Consider the following 24,281-nt stretch of genomic DNA (forward strand, 5'->3'; position numbering starts at 1 on the left):
CATATATATATATATGTGACATATATATATATATATATATATATATATATATATATGTCTCTTTAAAGCTTTTAATATATAAAAGAACAAAAACTTCTAAAATATAAAAAATCAACAATATGACTGAATGTTAGATCTCTTCATATTCAATAANTATATAGTCATATATACATATGACATATATATATATAGTCATATATACATATGACATATATATATATAGTCATATATACATATGACATATATATAGTCATATATATATATATGTGACATATATATATATATATATATATATATATATATATATGTCAGTTAAATCCTTTTGGGTGTACCTGTATTTCTCTCTTATTCCAATTTATTTTAGAAAATCTCAGAAGGGCAAGACTGTAGGTTCCCCTCAGGTTAAGAAATTAATTCAGTCTGTATGACTAATTAAGAAAGGGAAGGCAATTTAAAGGAAAGTTAATACTATAACTTTTCTCTTTAAAGCTTTTAATATATAAAAGAACAAAAACTTCTAAAATATAAAAAATCAACAATATGACTGAATGTTAGATCTCTTCATATTCAATAAATATTTTGTAATAAGAAATAATTTTCCAGAAAATGGCAGTGTACTCTATGTGTATCATTTCAAGAAAACAAACAGGAAGGGATGGAACTGGCACATTCTTTTTTTTTTTTTTTTTGTAATGTTATTTTTGAGATAGAAAGAAAGAGAGCAGGGGAGAAACAGAGAGAGGAGGGACAGAAGATTTGAAGTGGGCTGTATGCTGATAGCAGAGAACCCAAAGAGGGGCTTGAACCCACCACCTGTGAGATCATGACCTGACCAAAGTCAGATACTTAACCAACTGTACCACCTGCTGCCCCCTGGCACATTCTATTGTATCAACCTCTGAGCAAGTATCCTTAAAATGTGAAAATATTCTAAGAAGAGTATTTTTTAAAAGATTGAAGATACTAATAACTAAATCAAAACAGAGAGAACTAAAAGGATTTGCCTCTTAAAAGCAGAGAAGTTCTGGGGCGCCTGAGTGGCTCAGTTGGTTGGGCATCCGACTTCGGCTCGGGTCATGATCTCACGGTTTGTGGGTTCGGGCCCCGCGTTGGGCACTGTGCTGACAGCTAGCTCAGAGCCTGTTTCAGATTCTGTGTCTCCCTCTCTCTCTGACCCTCCCTTTCTCATGCTGTCTCTCTCTCTCAGAAATAAATAAAACATTAAAAAAAAAAAAAAAAAGCAGAGAAGTTCTCTAAGGGAAATCTACACTTTTGAGGCTTTCTTTTCCCCTTAACGATTTCAATCTCTACAGTGCTGGGCAGCTAGATTCCAAGCTGAAATCCTCAATTGTACTGGTCCGAGGTGTCAGACCATAGTGTTCTGAGATGTTAGAATAACTGAAAAATTTCATGGGAAGCCATGTGAAACAGCCACAGAAGAATGATGTTCCCAAATCCCCAATCTACCCCCCCTCCCAACGCCCATCCTAAGGTTAACCCTTAACTGCATTCAGAATGAAGATTCCAAGGATCTGGTGAAAATCAAAAGCTAGAAAGCTGATAAGGCTGAACAGACTTTCAGCTGATGTACACTACAAAGAAGATTGTGTTCAATCCTCAAATTTCATCAAGTTGGGAAAACAGGTAAACATATTGGGCTTTTCACAGAACCCTCTTCCAAGTCATGACTTAGAAGTAAAGAGCATGCTGAAATTTTGCTTGAGAATAAGGTCCAATATAAACAGTCTTATACTAACAAATGTAAAATCCAAGCCACCACAAGATCAAGATGATCAGTCAGTAACATAACTTACTTTAGAACAAAACCCAACATTCTTTAGAATATCACAAAATTTTATGGTAAATATTGCAATATCTAGTATATGGTAAAACAGAACTACTAACCATGCAAAAATGAGCAAAATAACAAGAGCAAAGAAATGAAAGGAAGACAGGAAAAGACACAAACAATAGGAAAATATGACCAAAGGTAAAGAGAAAAGGTAATAAATAGAAACAGACCATAAGATGATACACATGTTGAAAGTAGGACTCAAGGGCTTTAAAGTGGCCATTACAATATGTTCATGAAATTAATAGAGTCAGAATGAACAAACATATGGGGAATGAAAAATAAAACAAATGGACATTCTAGAACACAACAGTGTATTATATAAAATTAATAATTCACTGAATACTTCTATTTCTGCCCATAAAGAAATAATGGGTACAGGACATGTACTCCCACCATAAATAGGTAGAAAACTAGGCAAAATATATAAAACAAAAGGGCAACACTGTGCAAAAAGGGAAATAAACAAGGAAAATCATATAATTTTCATAGCTTTTGATCTGAGGACAATACAACAATGTAATTCAGTGAAGGGGAACCCAAATGTGGCTAAACAGCATTCCTGAGTTTAAAAAAATGGAGGAATTCAGGGATACTGAGGAAATTGAATTTATGGAACAAAATATCTGGAAAAAAAGAGTAACATAAAAAAGAATGAGTAACATAAAATACTTTTTTAGTTTTAATTCACTTAAAATATAATTAATGATTTAAAGAAAAGCAAATACTAATAATTTAGTTTGTATATTGGTGTTTACTACATGTATAAGAGTAAATTATAGCCATAGCAAATATTGAGAGCAAGGAAAATAGAACTGTAATTTTTAGGATCCTTATAGGCAAATCCTAGAGTAACCACTATTAAAAAAATGTTATACCTAAGAATGCAATGGTGGATATAAAATATAGAAAATTATTTAATGCATCCAGAATAAATTTGGAAATTAGGAAAACAGGAATAAAGTTAGTTAGAAAACAAATAGCAAGATGGCAATTCTAAGCCAAAACACATCACTAATTACATTAAAGATAATAGTCTAAGCATTCCAATTAAGAGACAAAGATTGTCATATTTTAAAAACATTTTTAAATGTTTACTTTTGAGAGACAGAATGTGACCCAGGGAGGAACAAAGAGAGAGGGAGACTCAGAATCCGAAGCAGTATCCAGGCTCTTAGCTGTTAGAGTAGAGCCTGATGCAAGGTTTGAACTCACCAACTATGAGTTCTTGACCTGAGCTGAAGTGGGATGCTTAATGGACTAAGCCAGCCAGGTCCCCCAAGACTATCGTATTGAATTTAAAAAAGAGTTAACATGCAATTTAAATAACAGAAATGTACAGTTTCTCTGTAAAAGTATGGGAAAACCCCCCACAAACGATGTAAACGGTCATAAGATAATATCGCTGTACTAAAATTACACAAAGTAAGTTTCAGGAAAAGATTCTTACTGTTTTATAAAGTGGGGTATTCCATTATGATAAAGGGTAAGTTCATTAATAAGATATAACAGTCCTAAAGTGTATTCACTTAAAAGGAGTAGCAAAAACAAAAACTTATAGATGGAATGGAGAAATACATAAATCTTTAATTATAATAAATTTCCAGATTCCTTTCTTATTGATTGAAAGAATCAACAGGCAGAAAATCAGTAAGGACCTGAATAATACTACCAACAAATTTGACATGACATTTATAGAACATTCCACTGCAGAACAGAAATATATACATACTTTTCAAATGCACAAGAAACACTCATTAAGACCAATTGCTAGTTCATAAAATAATTCTCCATATTTAAAGGCTAAATTCATACAACATACATTCCCTGACCTCAATGGAATTAAATTTTAAATCAGAAAGAAAAGGCTATCTGGAAAATCCCAAAACATCTGGAAATATAATGATACACTTCCAAATAACCTCTACAAAGTATAAGAAATCCTTAGGGGAAGTGAAAAGTATTTTCAACATTGTGATAAATGGAAACATAACACCTCAAAACGTGTAAGATTTCAGCTGAACATGTGCTTAGCAAGAAATTTATAACTTTATATATCCATACTAGAATAGAAGAAAAGTCCAAATCATTGATATAAGTATCTATCTTAAGAAGCAACATAAAAGTATGTAGAAGAAAAAAGAACAGAAATTAATTAGAAAGAAAATAAATAAAACAAATAAAAATAGCAAAGTCAAAAGTTTCTACCTTGAAAAGATCAATAACATTGATAAATCTGTATCAAGACTGCTTGAAACTTGGAGGGGGAACCAAAAAAAGGAGGAAAAAGAGAGAGAGAACACAAATTCTTGGCATTTAAGAATAAAAGAGATGACATTACTACACATCCTGCAATCATTATAATTAAGTGTATTATAAATAAGGAAGTAGTGCAAATAAGCACATGATAATAAGCTCAACAACTTAGGGGGATTAGACAAATGCACTGATGGCAAAACCAAGTATCAATTTATCACAACCAACATAAGAAAAATTCTAAATAATGTAAATTCATAAATATAAGTTGAATCCACAAAGAAATCTCTAGGCACAGGTATTATCACTGATTTCTACAAAGTATTTCAGGAAGAAATAATGAAAGGCCTACAAAAACTGTTACAGACTGCAGCAGAGAAAGGAATACGTCCCAATTCCTTCTATAAAGCTAACCATTCTTATTCTAAAACCTGACAAAGACATTAGAAGAAAAGAAATCTATTGATCAATATCCCTCATGAACATAGATGCAATATTTTTACCAGATGGTAGCAATTAGACCCAGTAATATATGTAGAAAAAAAAAATATTTCGACCACGTGGGATTTAACCCAGAAATAAGTGCAAGATTTATTCACCTTCCAAACCATACAGTAGAATTTACCATATTAAAACAAAAAAGAAAAGAGATAGAATATTGTTTGAAAACACTCAGAAAAATATGTCACAACTATTAAAATTAGTGAAGTGAGTAAGGTCAAAAGATAAAAGGGCAATATGTAAAATTAAATTTACATATAACTGAGAACAGTTAGAAAAGGACATTGTACAAATATAATAATAAAAAAAAATCACATAGGGAAAGTTTAAGAAAACGTGCTGATATAGTTATTAAAATAAATAATCCTCACACCTCAAACCACATGATATTACTTTAGGTGAATTATAGATGTAAGCATAAAAGCTAAAAATATAAAGCTACTAGAAGAAACTATAAGAAATACCTTTGCTATCTGTAGGTAAGCCACAATTTCTTAGAAAGTACTATACATAAAAGAAATATGTGGTAAATTGTAGTTCACTAAAGTTTAAAATTTTGCTGATCAAAAGACACCATTAAGAAAACAAATACGGAATCCATAGACCAGGAGAAAATATTTGCAATACAAATATATGGCAAAGAATTTATATCCAGAGTATAACTTCTATCCAGTAATAAGAGACAGGCAATACAATTTTAAAAAGGCAAAGATTTGGAAAGTTTACATACGAAAATATGCAAATGGCCAATAAACACATGTAAAATTATTCAACATCACTAGTTATCAAAGAATATTGACGTTAAAACAACTGTGAGATAGTCCTTTACACTCATTAGAATGGCTAAAATTATGGACCGTCAACATCAAATAATGTAGATGTATAAAAAGGGAAAGTCATATTCTTTGTTAATGAGAGTATAGAATTATACAATAACATGAAAAAGTGTTTGCAGCTTCTTATAAACTATATCAATCCTATTACCCAGAAATTCCACTTCTAAATGTTTCTCTAAAGGAAATAAAAACATATGTCCTCAAAAAGACTTATACAAGAATGTTCATTCTCTCAAGAGAAAAGCAGAAAAACAAAATATGATATATTCACCAGGTTGAATATTGCTCAGAAATAACACATATGAATTTCATAATACATACCTGGGTAAATCTGAAAACACATTGTTTAGTGAAAGCTAGACACAAATTATTATATTTTGTCTGATTTCACTTACACATATTTCAAGAACAGGCATACACAATCAATGCTACTAGGGAATAATTTTTTTGTAATGATGATAGCAGATTTCTTCTTGGGGCCCCTGGGTGGCTCGGTGGGGCAAGCATCTGACTGTTGACTTCGGCTCTGGTCATGATCTCAGTGTTTGTAGGTTAGAACTCTGCATTGGGCTCTGTGCTCACAGTGCAGAGGCTGCTTGGGATTCTCTATCTCCCTCTCTCTCTGCCCTTCTCCACTCTCTCACTCTTTCTCAAAATAAACAAGTAAACTTAAAAAAAAAAGTTGGGATTTCTTCTTTGGGATATATTTGGATAATAAAGTTTCTTTTGGCCTGTTTCTGGTTACATTTTGCCACTTTTCCTGGCTAAAAGGAACTATACAGATTTGAAACATAATGTACTCTTTCAGTAACTGCCTCATATCCTATTATATTTCAATGGCATCAAAATTACTAATGAAATTATTGACTGAAAATTATTTTCCAACTAACTTTCAGCATTTAAAGACTTGGTGCTAATAATTTAAAGAAGTTTGTGGGAATCTTAAGAGAGGAAGGAATTGCTAATTATTTTTATAAGAAACCCTAGTCTGTCAACCTATTTGCCTGTATGGTGAGTGAACTCTCTCAATCATTGCTGCATATCTACTGTTTGGATATAGATTTAAAAAAATCTACCTTGTTACCAGTTGACTAACTCTAAAGCACAGGCCACACACACTGGTACTTACCAATTATTATTGGCTGTGGTTCACTTTTTACTCCAATCCCTGCACTGGTACTAGCTGCAACCTCTACCCGGTATTGAATACCTGGGAACAATCCACCAATTATTACAGATCGAATGGCTGCATCCACAGTTTTGTTGATATGGAATCGTGTTTCATTCCCCAGACACCAGATCTATAGAAATGTAAAGTGAATAACAAAAGAATACCAAATTATCCGTTCTGTTAAATTGATGAAATATTTTTTTAGTAGTAACCAATCTATTCTCTTGGCTTATAGAAGTATTTGTTAATGACATTTTCAAAAGCCCAATTTTGCAGTTTATTTATGTGTGAGTGTCAGTGTCAGTGTGTGTGTGTGTGTGTGTGTGTGTGTGTGTATTAAAGGAAGAACAATAAGGGAAGCTAAAACTATGCCATGTTCTTTTGTATCTTATAATCAACACTGAATGCTCATCACACCATGATTCCTTTAACACCTCTGGAAAGTGGTCTGTGGTTGCAAACAGCATCTGGGTATGGATTAAAGGGTGTAACTCCTCTGCTTGATTTATTTATCAAGATTTATTATGCATGTAATCTATTAAAATATGGTGATTATGAGTTGTAATGTCCAAGGTATATAGGTGCATATCTAAATAATTTATATTTTATTTAAGAAAATATTAACTTACCCAGAGGTAGTTAACAAGATTAATTGACCTAAGTTATAAGTATTGACTGAGATGAAATTAAAGCCAGTATTTACATTGACAGTAATAAATCTTAATATTGATCAAAACATATGTACACACACACATACACATGCATGAGAACAAAGTGGTGAAGTCTTTAAACACTGATGCCAGAGAACCTAGGCTTTTACCACAAGAATCACAATTTAAGGCATTCTGGGATATGGGGATTTGTTACTGTCAAATGCATTACAAAACGAATTACACTGTGAATATATATTTGTATTCATAACATACAGCATTTCGTAACCTACATATAGACACATAAGTGGAAACACACATGGTTTGTTTATGAAATGTGTAAATTTCTGAGACTTTTTACTTAAAATAATTCCTGTGAACTCTATATTTCTTTTATTTATACAATAATATCTGAATTACTAATGTAGGAATTTTTAGGCCTTACCAAAATATAGACTTTGTTACCAAAATAAGGCAATTCCATATGAGTGAGAAAGTTTACAACTTAGGACAAAATTTAGCATGTTATAATCAAAATCAGGATTTGAGTAAATGGAATTTTACTTAAATTTAGTTCCAGATAATACACAAATATAATCTTACCTTCATTAAAACACACACACACACACACACACACACACACACACACACTCAAGAATAGAGCATTCTTTGCTCTTAAAACAATGTGCCCTAATATTTCTAAAGCTTCATATGTATCATACTTATGTTATTGTATAACTTATTCTTATATTTCATTCCCATGTTTCTTTATAAAGTGATGGGAATAATTTTAGAGTAAGTGCTTCTATACATTGCTTGTTTCAGTAAGTTAACCTTTCATCTAAGAAAATTCTATTTTGAATTTATTATTTTTTATTGGAAATAACAGAATTCAATCTGCAATGCTTTCAGTGCAATTATTCAGCTTCATTCTACGTAACATCCATAAACTTTTGGGGTGAGGTGGGGTGTCTAGATTTCTATTCTAACAGATCTATCTAACATGTTAATTTTCAGAATTCCATAAATATTTATTAATAGCAAAAATCAGAGTTTTGAATTTTTATAAGGCTTCATGAGGTGTTTTACTGTCGTGTGTATTCTGAATAATCACATCACAGCTAATCAGAATCTTATTTCTCAAAGTTAGACATCTTCTGTCTCTTAAACATCAAATGATGGCAAGAAAACAATAGATACATTGTTTCTAAACAGCAACAAGTTTATTATCTTAAAACATGAGATAATAAACTATTTTTTGTAAGTTAGTCTTTTTTGTAATTTGATTTTTCAATGGCTCCCCTTCTTCAAGTGATGTATTTCCAAAATCTCAATAAATTGATAAAAGCAGAGTGTAAGAGCAGGAGCTGGTGATGCCCAGCTTCCTATCACCTGCTCCCCCTCCAACTTTCTAAACCTTGGAAGCATCTTTTTATGAGGCCACAGTCTAAAACTTAAGGCCCATTACAAAGAAACTTAACAACAATGACATTGGAAGTTTCCAGAATGAGAGTTTCACTACCTACTCTCGTACCCAATCTCTCTAAACCTTTTGGGTTCTGAAATCATGCCACACAGAAAACCAAAAACCAAAAACCAAACACACCACTGCTACAGCTGACTAGTGACAACTCACAAGTGACTTTGTGTTATCTGTATCTTGGAGTTTGGTTCTAAGTACTTATGCATTTGTTTCTTTACCTGTCATACATACAAAGCTCTAGAAATTACGTTATATGCAGACTCAGCAAGAGAGCCTTTGGAGATACACCCCCTGCATGTGACACTGAGGCTTCTTTGGGAAGCTTCTCTGGGAGCCTTCCTTCTTCATTCAGGCCCTACCTTGTATTCTTGGATAATTCCATTCTGATGGTCTGGAGGCGGAGGGTCCCAGGACACGCTAATACTTGTGCTATTGTGGCTTCCAACTGTCAGCACGGTGACAGATTGTGGAGGGGCACTTGGGGCTGCAGAGGAAGTAATTACAATAAACACAAACTGTAAGTCTTGATGTGCATTAATACTACTTATAGAATATGAAGATAAGAGTATGAGGTCTGGTTTCCAGAACTCTGGATTTGCATGTAGTGTTCAACCGTGACAGACTTTTTTTAATGTCCTTTAAATATAATGGATAGAATTAAAGCAAATACAACAGCCGTGCTAATATGTGCTCAATAATAAATTTAACAACTTACATTCTAATGAGTGTTTTCTGTATGCCCAGTGCTAAGCTAAGTGTCATATTTAATTATCACACTAACCTCAAGAAGCAAAAACAACTCTTATCTCAGTTTTACAGAAAAGGAAAGAGAAGAGTAGTGTAAGAGAGTTGTCCAAGTCAAACATCAAGGAAGAATTTGAACCCAGATATGTCTGGATCTGGAAGTTAGGTTCTTTTGATTCCAATGGGCTCTCTTTCTGGGAAAAAAAGAACACCCCTTTCAAAAGTATTCTGAGAGGCTGTATTCCTCAAATTTTCATCAAATGTTTTCTCTGAGTGGTGTCATTAATAACAACCTTTTTGTTTTGTTTTATTTTGTGTTTAATAAATAAAAGTAGAAACACAGCAATACGTTTCACCAACATAAGAAAAAAAAACTTTTTTTCATACTGGGAAAAATAATTGACTTACACATCGACTCATAATTTAAGATTTAAAGCTTATTTTATATTGATGGGCAAGACATTCTGAAGTTATAAATGAAAACAGTTCATGTTGGGTCAAATGTGAAATGGATAGATTTTAATTTCCTACAGTTCTCATCCTTTATGGTTTCTCCTATAACTAATTATAATCATTCTGAGAAAAGATGAGTGAGAAAAAAATTCTGATTTTAGATCACAGCATCTGCTCTCCAGTCTATTTGAGAACTGAAAAATACTAATTTTACAAGAAAATTTATCAATTTTCAGTAAATCTCCGAGTAGGAAAAACAAAATGAAATAGCAGTTCAAACAAAATTCAAAGATTTTTGTGTCATTAAGGGATTTTTAAGTAAAAGGATCAATGCTTTCATAACTCTACATAGTTGAGTCCTTTGAACATATGTACAATTGAATGGTAAAAGATATTTTAAAAGCCTATCGATAAAGTCCCCCACCTTTAGTAAATCGGTCACTGAGGTATGACCCTATTTGCATCAAGATACAGGCTATACACAGACATGGTATACCAGTCTTTTTTATCCCTTTACACGATAACATTGCTCCAAAATAGGGCACAATGATATAAATTCAACCACGTGTTCACCAGTTTTGTGTTCCATGGAAAAATAACACTTTTTAAAACTGGTTTCTCATTCGACTTCCTTCTGGGTTAGAAAGAACACCATGCCTGCTTTCCTGACGGGTCAGTTACTTCAAGGCTCAGTTTCTTTCTATGAGCCCAAGTCACTGCTCATCATTCCCACACGAAGCCCAGATGAGTTCCCGTTTTTACCCTCCGAAGGCCGCATGCATTGGAAATGAATGCATACCGATGGGTGACAAATGTCTAATTGATAGGAAATGTCCCACTGCGGTGGAATTCATTTGTGGAAGTGTGCTTCAACTACCGCATTCTGTATAAATTCACCCACTTCACTCATGAGTACTACGTATTTTCAACATAAAGTAAATTTTAACGGTGGATGAAGATATTATTATTAATTTTTAGGACTTTTTTCTTTACACACCCTAAAATTAGATTAATGGTATTTTTACGATATATACTGCTGCTCATGTCAGTATTTGATATTGTAAACCAATGCGAACATAACGTTTTCACTGGGATGCTTTTTATAAGATATGTGTAACTTAACAGCTCTTTTGTCAAAGAGGAACATCTACATTAGCATAAGCAACCTCCATGCATTTTCTTAAGATTACTCTCATACTGATAAAAAAAAAAAAAAAAAAAAAAAGCTTTTTACAGAGCTGTGTACACAAAATTTGTAGAAAAGCAGAAACGGGGGATTTATTATACTTGGCATCTGATTTTTTGTACTTTGATAGTACCATTTATTATTAGCCTCTAGTTTAGTGAAGGGGACACTGGTAAATGACTGGCTCAAAACTACATTAGATTCACGTCCAGCACAGGTTGACTTTAAAGTATTTGTGTATGCAAGACAATTTCTAAATGGGAAGGGGGGCAGGGAAAGTCACTAATAAGAATATATTGCAAACATGCAAGTGGCCTTCTGAATTAGAAATTATGAGTGAGGGGCGCCTGGGTGGCTTAGTCGGTTAAGCGTCCAACTTTCGCTTAGGTCATGATCTCACGGTTCGTGGGTTTGAGCCCCGCGTCGGGCTATGTGCTGACTGCCAGCTCAGAGCCTGGAGCCTGTTTCAGAGTCTGTGACTCCCTCTCTCTCTGACCCTCCCCTGCTCACGCTGTCTCTCTCTCTCTCTCCTAGAAATAAATAAAAAATATTAAAAAAAAAAGAAATTATGAGTGAGACTGGCAGGAGGCTTATATGTATTAAAAACAACAATGTCATGTTGTAATATATCAAAAAATAAAAATAAAAAAGGAGAGTGACAATGAATACTCTGTGTTCTTGAGTTGTTTCCAGTAGCCTGTCCTTTAATAAAGCCTAATGAATTCAATCCATGTTAAAAAAATAATATGGGAAAATATCGTAATCAAGTTCCACTGTACTGGAAAACTTTGGAACAAATGTTTACTGAAGAAAAAAAATCACATTATTCAAATATCATTTTTTTTAAATTACTCAGATTCTAGGAGATTCTTAGAAAAAGGAGAAAATGACACTTCCTGAATTCACTTTTTATATCCTCTCTTGCTATTCTTCTCAGGCAGGTGATAAATTAGAACTTTAACAGAAATTGGCTTCATGAGGTTTTAAGTTTGTCTTTTGCTAGAAATCTGAAAACTGACCTTCTTCAGTAGTACGAACTATTTTAGATTCACTATCCATTCCTTGGAACTCATTAAAATATGGTCGAACTTTAATTTCGTAAGTCACCCCCTTTTTCAGGTTGACTAGGACAGCGCTTCTCTCAGTCGGGACTTTGGCATCTACGTTCTGCCATGCCGATGGAGCCTGAAGGCCTGAAGTCTGACGATATATCACTCGATAGCCTTGAATAAACTGGGGCTGGCGATCAACCTGAAAAACATAGCATAAAGCTTTTGAAACCAAATGGAAATATTTTAGACATGACAGTGAATCCATCCTCATTTCTCTTGTCCCTATTTCAGTCTTCGTCAACTTTCATCTGAGTGACACCATTGCTTTGTAATTTACCTCCCTGCATCTCGTATCTGATTCAGTTCTGAGTTCACATTGCTCTTACGTTACTTCCAAAATGAAGAGTGGAACAACTCTCTCTTGTTTACAATACTCCATAGTATCCAGATATCTACTTAATTAACTCAAATTCCTTAAAGTAGCACACAAGGCCTGATAAGGCCCAGAGCTGCTGATGTGTCTAGCTTCATTTCTCATCTGTCCATTCTCTTCCTAAATTCAACAGTTCCCACTTTTAGGACTGGATATGTAATGTGCTGCTTCTCAGGAATTTCTATTCTTTTGTCCACTCACTAATGTCTTCAGTCACTCAAAACATTTCTTGAACTCCTAGTAATCAAGTTATTGGTCAAGCTACATTTATAACTAATCTATATATAAACAAATGTTATAAATGAGATAGACAAGAAGCTAAGAAAACCTAGAGTATAGAGGAAGTTGACAGAATCTACTACTGGGAAAGAGAAGAAAGAATCTTCCTAAAAAAGAGCAAGTGCTAAGATCTGCAAGGAAAGTAGGATCATTTATTTCAGAGGAAGAAGTATAGAAACAGCATGTATAAAATTCCTATGGTGGGCTGCCTGGGTGGCTCAGTAAGTTTAGCATCCAACTCTTAATTTCAGGTCAGGATATGACTCCAGGGTCTTGGGTTCAAGGCCTGAATCAGACTCCATGCTAAGCACGGAGCCTGCTTAAGATTCTCTCTCTCTCTCTCTCTCTCTCTCTCTCTCTCTCTCCCCCCCCCCTTGACTGCACACGTGCATGCATGGTCTCGCTCCCTCCCTCCCTCTCTCTCTTTCTCTCTTTCTCTCTCTCAGACAAACGAACAAAATTCCTATGGCTGGAGAAAGCGTATGAGAAGACTAGGAATTGTGAAGCTAGAGTATCTGTTTTAAAGGAATACGAAGGGGCGTCTGTGTGGCTTAGTCAGTTGAGTGACTGACCCAACTTTGGCTCAGGTCATGATCTCACAGTTTGTGGGATCGAGCCCTTCATTAGGCTCTGTGCTGACATGTGTGGAATCTTGACTGATTCCCTCTCTTGCTCTCTCTCTGCCCCTCTTCTGTTTGTGCTCCCTCTCTCTCAAAATACATAAACTTAAAAAAAGGCATATGAAAAACTTATACCCACTCACAAATATTGAATGAAAGACTTTAATTAATTTACCAGTTTCTGGCTCCTTCAATAGTCTCACTATTGGCACCATTTGACAACTTTCTTGATCCTTTCATTCACTTAAAAGTACAGAGGATAAGCAGTTGTTTTGAATGAAAATCTGAAATTTTGATTCTGAAAACTCCTATCAAATAACAATTTGAAAAAGCTTTATTGTTCACTCATAATAATAACATGAAAACTGAATACATAAAAAATGCAAGATACTAATGAAACATGTTCTCCTTACACATTTATTAAACACTGTTTCATTTTCAGAGAGAAGAGGATTTTTAGCTTTTTAAACATTTTTTAATGTCTTGTCATTTTTTGTAAGAATTGTTGGATTTAAAAGTAACTATCACAGCACTCTCTTCAATTAATTTCCATATGTTTTAGCTTAATAGCCATATTCTAAGAAGCCTTAAACTTGACATATTTCACTGTCAAATAAAGTGCAAAATTTAATGGAGAAGAGATGGAAGGACCTCATTTCAGGAAAGTTGAGAAGAGAAGAAATAGAGAAGGTGATGATGAAAATGGTGACTTCAACCTTTTAAAAATGTCTTCATCCAACTGCTAACACATTAATAAAAGGTATTCTCTTATGTATTAACTTCTAACATTTCTTTATTAGTTGCAGCATTTAAAAATTATATTTAAGTGAAAGCAGAAAATTTAAAAACACAGAACCTCAATCAAAATCTCATGGAACAAAGGCATATTTTTCTATATTTAGAAGGTCCAAGCTAGAGAGTTCATGAAGCTGGTGGGCTGAGTATATGTGTTTCTATGTCCAGCTAAGTCTTAACAACTAAGAATTCCTTCATCCACCTGTCAGTTTTCTAACCCTCAAAGATTTTCTGGAATTAGTGCTACACTAGGATGAGGTTATGTTAAGAAAAAGTCAGCCCAGTCCTGACACCAAAGCTCATGATCTTTGAATCCCTGTTCATGCTACCTCATACCATGCTAGCATCCATGCTAAAAGGCATAATTTTTGAAAAGCAGAAGTTGTTCTGACATTACAAAACAAGGTGACTCAAAAGCAAAAAGTTAAATTTATGAGAGCCAAAGAGAGATGTCTTTAATCAAAACTGTCAATGTTAAAAAATTCCTTGCAGCATATGTTAAAACAACATTAAGCTGGCATTTTATAAACTTCTCTGCATTCGCTTTAAGTGAATTTATATACTGAAAGAAAGACGTAACTCACAATAATAGCTTGTTAATACTGAAAGAAGCAAGCTGTGTTTTTAAGAAGAACATTAAGCAGCTGTTTCCAGATGAAGAGAGTCTGTAAATCAGGGTAAATTGGTTTTATCCATGTTTGGTTTTCATTAATTAAGTGTTTTAGGGACTTTATGAAGCTAATGTTTACTACACAACATTGTCTCCTCACTTCACTGTACACTGCCTTCAACCAGTATATTCTAACGGCCTGCTTAATAACTGATAGTTTAACTTGATTTTGTGCAGTTGCAATACATTCTTTTCAGGAGAAAATTTGTTGTTACAGGTGGAATCAAAAATGAAAACGCCAAACATTACCTTTAAAAAACTAGGTGGGATTTTTATTGGATACGTGTTTTCCACCACTGACTTTTAGAGCACGTTTTGACAGGCGGTCATTTTCAAGTTAAACCATATGCTTGCCACTGGTTTTATTAACATTCTGTTTATAAGAAGGAGGATTTTCTTTGGAGTTGATTATAATCAGAATCTGGCTACAAAGCCATGGGTTTATAGAATTAAAAAAATTGTATTTTCTGAAACAGGAATAAAAAAGCTTTGTCTTAAGGAAAATGTCAAAGGAAGAAGCAAATTTCCATCTTCTAGTCATAAGGTCCAAATAAGCTACAGCTCAGCCTTTTAATTTTCTGAGGCTCAGTTTTCTTTTCTTTATTTTTTTTTCAGAGATAGCTATTACATATATATATATATATATATATGTTATATATATATGTGTTATATATATATGTGTTATATATATATGTGTTATATATATATGTGTTATATATATATATATATATATGTTATTGTCAAGTTAGCTAAAATATAGTGCATACAGTGTACTGTTGGCTTCGGGAGTAGATTTCTGTGATTCATCACTTACATACAACACCCAGTTGAGCCTCAGTTTTCTTGATTTGCTCAAATAATATTCATACTGCATGGAGCCAGATACAATTAAATGACTGTTATAAGTTAAAGAACTTTGTAATTTGTAGGGATGCACAATGACAGAGCACTCTTGTGAAGTAAGGGATATGGTAAAAAGAAAAAAGGGTCCATATGTGACCCTCAAATCAGCATGCCCATTAAAATGTTTAAGTGAGATGCTTACCATTATCTTTTCAATTTAAAGATAAAGTCCATTTCATCTGAAAATTCAAAGTGAATTTTCTTTTGTGAGCTAAGCCTGCTAAGTGACTGATCTGGATTAAGCTGAGACTTGAAATTTCAATTTGCCAATGCACACTTTCAATTTCAGGATTTGTGATGTTTAAGGGGCAAAGGATCTGTGGTTCTTTTTGTCCTTGAACAAAAACACACGCACACACACACACAAACTAGAGTAAATAAGAGATTTATTAAATAAGAGATTTATTGCTATTTTCTGTGTGAAACATTCATATTCTTATCATTTTTGCCTATCCTCATTATAAGAGCAGTCATCTTTAGAAAGCAGCCATTACTAACTACTGTTAACTTCAAGATTAGCCTTGGAAACCCACGTCAGCTGGCCTCCAAATCTAAACACATGCAAAGGGGAATATACACGAACAGTGCAATAAATTAAGGAGCATATACATTTAACAATGGAAACTATGACCTGGAAATAAAATATTTGGTTATAATTTCTTTAGCAAGTGACCCCTACCCCAGTCTGACTTTATTTCACTAAAGTTACGTCTCGGATACATACTTATGTGTAACTACAGATTCGTGGGGAACAATACCCTGTTATATAATTGAACACTTTCTTTTTTAAAACAAAAATAAAAATGTATAGAAACAATCTGATCATTCAACAGAGAGTTATTGAAAAGGCATTTTGTAACACATGCTCTGCCATGAAAAAACAAAAATGAAAAACATAAACTCCAGACTACAGAAGCCAAGCTCATGAGAAGAAAAGATATGCAAACCAATAATGACAAGCTTCGTGGGATACAGAGAGGAATATGACAAGGTTCCTCTTCTGGAAGAACTCCCAGACTACAGACCTGCAATTTTGATCTGATTTGATTTATTCTTTTAAACTCAGTAACTTTTAAAGTGATTAACTTCATAAACATAATGACTTTGATTCTTACTCAAATAATTTCCACATTTAGAAGCCCTTTCAAAACTCCCAACAGAGCTGAGAAGACTTTTTCAATTGAGAATGAAGAAAAATCTGCTTTAAAAATACAACTCTTTGCTTAGCTTTGCTAGTTTTATATTCGGTCAAAGTTACAGAAGGATGGAAGAGGCATGTCAGATAATACCCCCACTGTGCCATTGGAAAAATGATGAGGTCATTATGTTCCTCCATGGGAACGGAAGAATAGAAATCATTATACGCAGAAAACAGAATAAGACTATGCAAAATAATGTTAAAAATGGAATCAGAAACAATGTAATCTTAAATAATTATTATATATTTAGTCTTATTTTTGTTGAAGTATTAGCCGATTTTGTACTTGTAGGCCAAAGTTTTGATCATGTGATGTGGCTTAAGAAGTAACAAAATGCCCCATCTAGGACCAGGTGCCAAATTAATTCTACCATTAAAATGCATGCCTTTTGAAAATATATATATTTGTCTACAGTTTATCTTTAAAGTAAAAAAAAAACCCACAAAAATATATTCTAATATAATTCTATATTCTAGAATATATTCTATATTCTAATATAATTCTAACCCTATTTTTATAGGTGTGGAATATTGGGAGTATCATTCAACCCAAAATACATTGGCTTCCTTTATAAAATTATAGAAGTTCACTAAACAGCCTTAAATGTTATTTTGGGTTTTCCTGTTCTAATATGGTAATACTTTCATACTTCCCCATATAGTTGAAAATGAGTGGTGATGCCTTTTCTAGGGCCTGAGAATAGAGTTAACTACGTCTTCTTTGATTGAAACCTCTCTATAGGGTCCATATACGCCTATTACGGCTCTCATCCCTCTCTACTGCCATTAAAGATTTCCATGTTTTTCTCAAGTAGATTTGTGTCTTTTTATATAGTTCTCCTCCAAATCTAGTACAAAACTAGCCCACAAAAATGCCTGTTGATGGATTTGTTCAATGGATTTATTACTGAGGGGACACTGTAATAATTCTCTTTAATTGTATTTTATACTTAAAATATAATTAAGAACTGATGAAAGATAACCCATTTCCCTTTCTCAACTTCCTTTGTTGATGGAGTTGATAAATGGTTATTTCCCTAAAGAAACTTGGACTCTAAAAGCTGAAGGTGAAAATCTAATTTTTTCTTACTTAGTCATTCTTCTACTGCGTCAAAACAGCAACAGTAACAATACTGACAAAATTAATTAATATTATAAATCTTAATTAATACTATAATTAAAGTAAAAAAAATTATAACTATCCATAACTCAAATGTCTATTACTTATACAATATATAAGATCTATCACATACATAGAGGGCTTAAAAAAGTTGTACTGCTCTAACATCCTGATATATTATGGATTCTTAGAGGTTATAATAGAGAACACATAGATATAAATAAGTTGGCACTAACTATATTATGCACAGGGAAGAACATTATCTGGCTCTTCTCAAATCACAGGTACACACATAGATACAAACACATATACACAAATGTTAGTATTCTCTAATATGACTAATGTGGCTATTTTTATGCTATTTGTTGTTTTCATTGCAGTGGCAAGGCATTTTGAATTTTGATATAACAATGGGCAGGTTGACATTTAATAATTCAGGGAGTCAATATTCTTAGCATATACTAACATATCCACTTATTTCTTAAAATCCATTCCTTTTTTTTACTATATATGTCAAATTACTAAAATCATATTCATGTTTTGGTGCTGCTACTTGAGGTTCAGCTAAAAGAATGTACAGATGATTTATTTAAATTCAGAAAGAAACTTTCAAATTAATATTTTTTTGTGCTTCAAATGAAGAAATTCAAAACTAACCCACAGAGAAAATCTTTACTGACAAAAAATATTTACAAATCATATATCTGAAAAGCGGTTTTATCCAATATATAAGAAACACACATCTAAAATAAGGACAACAGCCCAACTTAAAAATGAGCAAAGAATTTGAATAGACATTCCTCTAAAGAAGGTATACAAATGCTCAAGCACATGAAAAGATGGAAAACACCATTAGTCATTAAAGAAATACAAATCAAAACCACTTACAGGATATTCCACTTACATTCTAGTGGTAGAATGGTTATAATGAAATGGACAGAAGATAACAAGTGTTGCAGAGGTTGTGAGAGAAACTGGGGAGGAGGTGGAAGAAACTGGAACTTTCAAGTATTGATGGTGGAAACATAAAATGGTATAACCACTTGTGAAAACATTTTGGCAGTTCATCCAAATGTTACAGAGTTATCATTTTACTCAGCAATTCCTAGGTAGATTGCAAGAGAAATGAAAACATATGTCAACATGTACTCAAATGTTTATGGAGCCCTCCTTCAGAGCAGCCAAAAGTGGAAACAACGTAAAGGTGCATCAGCTGATGAATAAACGGAGTATGTGATAGATCTGTGTGATGGAATGTTATCCAGAAATAAAAAGGAACAAAGTACTGACACATATGCTGCAACATGGTTAAACCTTGAAAACCTGACACTGAGTAAAAGCAGCGGGACACGAAAGGCTACACACTGCATGATTTCATTCACATGAGAGGGACAGGCACATCTACAGAGATAGAGAGTAGACAGGTGCTTGCAGAGGGCTAAAGCACGGGGAATGGAGGAGGCACTGCAAATGAACACAAGCGTTTTATTTTCTGATGAAATGTTCTAAAGTCATATTTTGAGGATGACTGCACAATTCTGAAAATACAGTGAGAACAGAGTTGTGTGCCCTGTGATATGTTAAATATATCTCAATAAAACTTTTAAAAAATAAGATGAAACGTCATAGTTCTATTGCAATCAAACTATCTTCACTTTTTCATTCTCTTGAATATTTTTCTTTTTTACCGTTGATTCCACCTTGATTCAAATGAGGGTTTCTATTACTATTTGTGTGTTGATTCACGTTTTCCTCTTTTGAGTTGTTTCCTTAAAGGAATAAAAGACACTGCCGTTACTACGGCCTTTGAAACTTACCGTCCATGTGACTTGAACAGTGGTGGGAGTCAACACAACTGGAGTATGGAGACGAACAACGACATCTCCTAGTTCTTTCTGTACTTGTCTATGGTCCACTCCTTGTGCTGGTGGGCTGATATCTACAGAGATAACCATTCCCAATATTTAAAAAAATTCATAGTAAAATCCCAATGTATATTATACAAGACACTATTATGGGTCATTAAAAATAATTGCAGGGTTAAACATTAAAACGTTGTGACAAAACAACAACGTTAGAGTATATATATATATATATCTTTTAAGGAAGGAGTCTAATTTGTATATATATATATACATACCACCCAGACTAATAGGACCTAATTTGAGAGATGATATTTATATTTACTAAAATAATATTAATAAAAGTGCTTATAATCTCTTACTCCCTTCAAATGTATTCTTTTGGAAGATCTAGTATTTGCTTATTAAGGAAAAACATATGTGCCATCAGACTTCTTTAAGAAGAGTTTTCTATAGATGCTGGCATAGGGAAGGACTTTCCTGAGTAGTTAATGGAGTAATATCTGAAAACTCCTGTTTAGGAATGTGTTTAATCCTTTGTCCCAATTGGTAGACTGTGTGTTCTCACTACTTGACCTATTCCAGGTTGGAAGGACAGAAAGAATGTAATCAGGGGGACCTGGGAAGTGAATTATGTCTCTAAAGGTTAACAAAGTGAGAGAAAGAAGGAGAAAAGCTCCCCAAATTCACAAAAATACTTTTGATTGAAAATTGTAGAATACATTTCTACATTTCTAGAGTAATAAACTTTGAGCAGAACTTCAATATCTGGCAAATAAAAGAGGAATTCAGCTGCTTTTTGGAAGTGATAAGGAGAGGGAAGAGGGAAAAATAACCGCAATATTGAGAATGATATCCTCTCAGCCATACATTATTTGTCCCTGTATTCACCGTTCATGAAATACTACTCTACTGTTCCAGAAAACGGTTTATATTATATGTGTCCATTAAGAAAAAAAAATAAGATAAATTAGACATCCAGTTCATCAAACTGATACCATAGACTGAATTTCACACACACTCAAATTAACTGCTTTAACTAGTGCACAGCAGAATCAAGTTGAATTGTTTTTCTCCAACTATCTTTTAAGGAAGGAGTCTAATTTGAAATAATTCATTTCCTAATTCTGTTTTCTCCTATTTTCTTACGCCACAATGCAACACTCTTGCAAAAATATTTTGAAGTGCCTCTCTCAGTTGTAACTTAAACCGGGTACACTAACTTCAATTGGGACATCAATAGTGAAAGTGAGGGGTATGGGCCAAATGGGTGAAGGGGAGTGGGAGGCACAGGACAGGCTTCAGTTATTGAATGAATAAGTCATGGGATAAAAGCCACAGCATAGGGCACACAACCACCAGAGAACAAACTGGTGGTTGCAGGATGGGGGTGGGATATGGGTGAACTAGGTGAGGGATTAAGGGTTCACAAATTGTGATGAGCAATGAGTAATGTATAGAATTATCGAATCATACTATTGTATACCTAAAACTAATATAACACTGAATGCTGATTATACTCAAATTTAAAAACAAATTAATATCTATTTTTAAGCCACAGCATAGGGAACATAGTCAATGATGTTATAATAGTGTTGGATGGTGACAGATGGTAGCTACTCTTGTGGGAGCATCGCATAATATATAGAGATGTTGGCTTACTATGTTGTACACCTGAAACTAATGTAATATTGTGTGTCGTCTATACTCAAAAGATTCCAAAAAGAAAATAAAATGCTCAAGGATTTTAGCATGGCTTGGAAGAATGCATAAGTTTGGCATTAGCATACAGTATGTAATGAAAGTGTTGCCTTTATTAGTATTTGGATTTCATATCAATAATATACAGACTTGATTTTAATTAAAATAGGATTAAAATATATTAGATCTCTTTTGCTGTGTTCCAACCCTCTGACCAACTGAGTAGAGCATGAACTTACCTCATAACTCAGGACATAACATTTGCTGCTGTTATTTGGAAAATGTATAATGTAAATAATAATAATAAAAAAAAAAAAACGAGTGAATAAACTAGAACATAAACAATTGGGAACTACACTTTGGTGATTTTTTTCCCCCAATTCCAGTCTTTTTCATCTTTAACATAAATAGCATAACTAGTTTTACTTGATTCAGGAAAACATATTAATAATATTATATGAATAATATTGACATTTGCTGTCCTCTCTATGGTCTCCTGTGGTGTTGATGGCACAAGTATTTTCTGCCTTTTTAAAATAAAAGATTTCTAAGTTCTATGGTAGTTAATATCTTTAAATATATTTAATATCTTTAAAAATAAGAGCTCACACAGCAAAGCGTTCTTTGAAAAGAAGTGCTTTGCTGAATGCAAAGCTACTAAAAGTGTGATGTCAAAAAATGATCCTGACATTCAGACACAAAACATGAGTTTTCCTATTAAATATCTGTTAAGAGAACATAAGTCTTTTGCTCTATATAGTCTCTCAACTGGAACAAGCCAAATCACAAACAACTTTTCATTAATCTTTTTTGACCTTTTCACCAAGAAGTTATTTCATGAGTCAAGATTTAGTGTCTGACAGAGTTACTGAATGATCAGGAAGGTCTGCCGGATACAATCACAGCAAAAGTCTCGCCCATTCTGTTATCTTCCACCTTCCACAGCAACTACCCACAAAACCTATTTCTATCTCCACTAGCAAAAATGATCTTGTACTATAATTTCTTGAGGGAAAACCATATACCTCTTCAAGTTCAATAATTTAATTTACTCGTTAAATTCAGACACACTATAGGAGACTGGATGTAAGCAAGGTAAAATATAACCAGTTTCAAATCTTCAAATTCCTTGTTGTACTTTTTCTTTCTCTAGAGACAGGTTCTTTACCTACAGGCCCTTTATCATCATGGAAAATTAATCACATTACTGCTTAGAGAACAATAGCAAAGTGGCATTCCCTCCTCCCCTGACTGTCATCATGTCAGCAACGTTAAAAATCACGTGGTGACTTTATTTCACTTGATTCCTTTAAGGCACCCTTCTCTGTTATAATAGCATGCTAGTTACTATCACCGAACTACATTGTAATTATAATAATATTTTTATGGCTGTATGGTGCTTTTCATTGCATAAAAATACTACTTTGAATTATATCCTGTTCAAAGCCTTTTACAAATATGAAATCATTAACCCTTTCTCCAGAACCCTGTGGGAAGTAGGTTGTAACAAATAATAAAGCCACAATGTCTGCTTTATTAATTCCATCTACTAGTAGGAAGGGAAATTGTAGTGCAACATCCTGTATTAACCCCTAGACTTCATGACATCTTAAGTTGAAGAGACAGACTACGAAAGATTAGAAGAAAAACTTTGGTTTTGAGATTATAATTTACTCGGTGGGTTCTTTTTGTTTTTATTTAAATTCCAATTAGTTAACATACAATGTAATATTAGTTTCAGGTGTACACTATACTGAGTCAACACTTCTTATACAAGACCGGATGCTCATCACAGCAGGTACACTCCTGAATCCCCATCAGCTATTTTACCCATTCCCCCACCTTCCCTCCCCTCTGGTAACCATCAGTTGATTCTCTATAGTTGAATCTGCTTCTTGGTTGGCCTCCCTCTTCTTTTTCTTTCCTTCGCTTGCTTGTTTTGTTCTTTAAATATTTTTTTTTATTAGCCCAAAGAATCACATACCTCATAAAGAAAACTTCATTTACTCCTTTCTGACACAAATTGCTCCTTTAACCATCTGGTTTGCTAAAATAAAAGACACTGTAGGGGTGCTTGTCAAACTTGAGCAGAAGCATCACCTGGAGAGCACCTTAACAGACTGCTGCTAGAGCTTCTGAGCTAGGGCTTGAGAGTCTGACTTTCTAACATGGTCCTAGGTGATACAGATACTGCTTCTGTGGGAACTCCTCCTGGAGACCCTCTGCGCTATAAAAATAGAATTCTTGAACAATAGAAGTAATTTTGATATCCCTGTCTGGGCATTGTATCCATTAAAGATCAGTTTTTGCCATTGCAAAATTAGTTCTAAAGGAGACATGTTTCCTCCCTTTGAAATATAGTAAAGCCCTAACTTAGGTGATTTACTCTTACCATGTAAATGGACCTAATTATTTTCTTTAGTTTTTACTAAACAGACGCTGACAATTCCCAGAAGAGTACACGCTCACCAAGGTGAACAGCAATTTCCTTTCTCATTCCCTGGATCAGGTCTAAT

At 33.7% G+C, this 24,281-nt stretch overlaps 1 protein-coding gene across 1 annotated transcript in view; it reads right to left on the reverse strand.

Moving 5' to 3' along the window:
- ROBO2 (roundabout guidance receptor 2) overlaps positions 1 to 24,281 on the reverse strand; it is a 610,598-nt gene that overhangs the window by 69,652 nt on the left and 516,665 nt on the right. The window contains exons 13-16 of the mRNA XM_039237972.1: positions 20,020 to 20,141; positions 12,152 to 12,383; positions 9,109 to 9,233; positions 6,575 to 6,746 (exon numbers count right to left, since the gene is read on the reverse strand). Of these exons, the coding sequence (XP_039093903.1) occupies positions 6,575 to 6,746; positions 9,109 to 9,233; positions 12,152 to 12,383; positions 20,020 to 20,141 (651 nt within the window). The remainder of the gene's footprint in view (positions 1 to 6,574; positions 6,747 to 9,108; positions 9,234 to 12,151; positions 12,384 to 20,019; positions 20,142 to 24,281) is intronic.

Source organism: Hyaena hyaena, unplaced genomic scaffold, assembly GCF_003009895.1.
Source record: "Hyaena hyaena isolate Hyena2069 unplaced genomic scaffold, ASM300989v1 scaffold_132, whole genome shotgun sequence".
Taxonomy (NCBI): domain Eukaryota; kingdom Metazoa; phylum Chordata; class Mammalia; order Carnivora; family Hyaenidae; genus Hyaena; species Hyaena hyaena.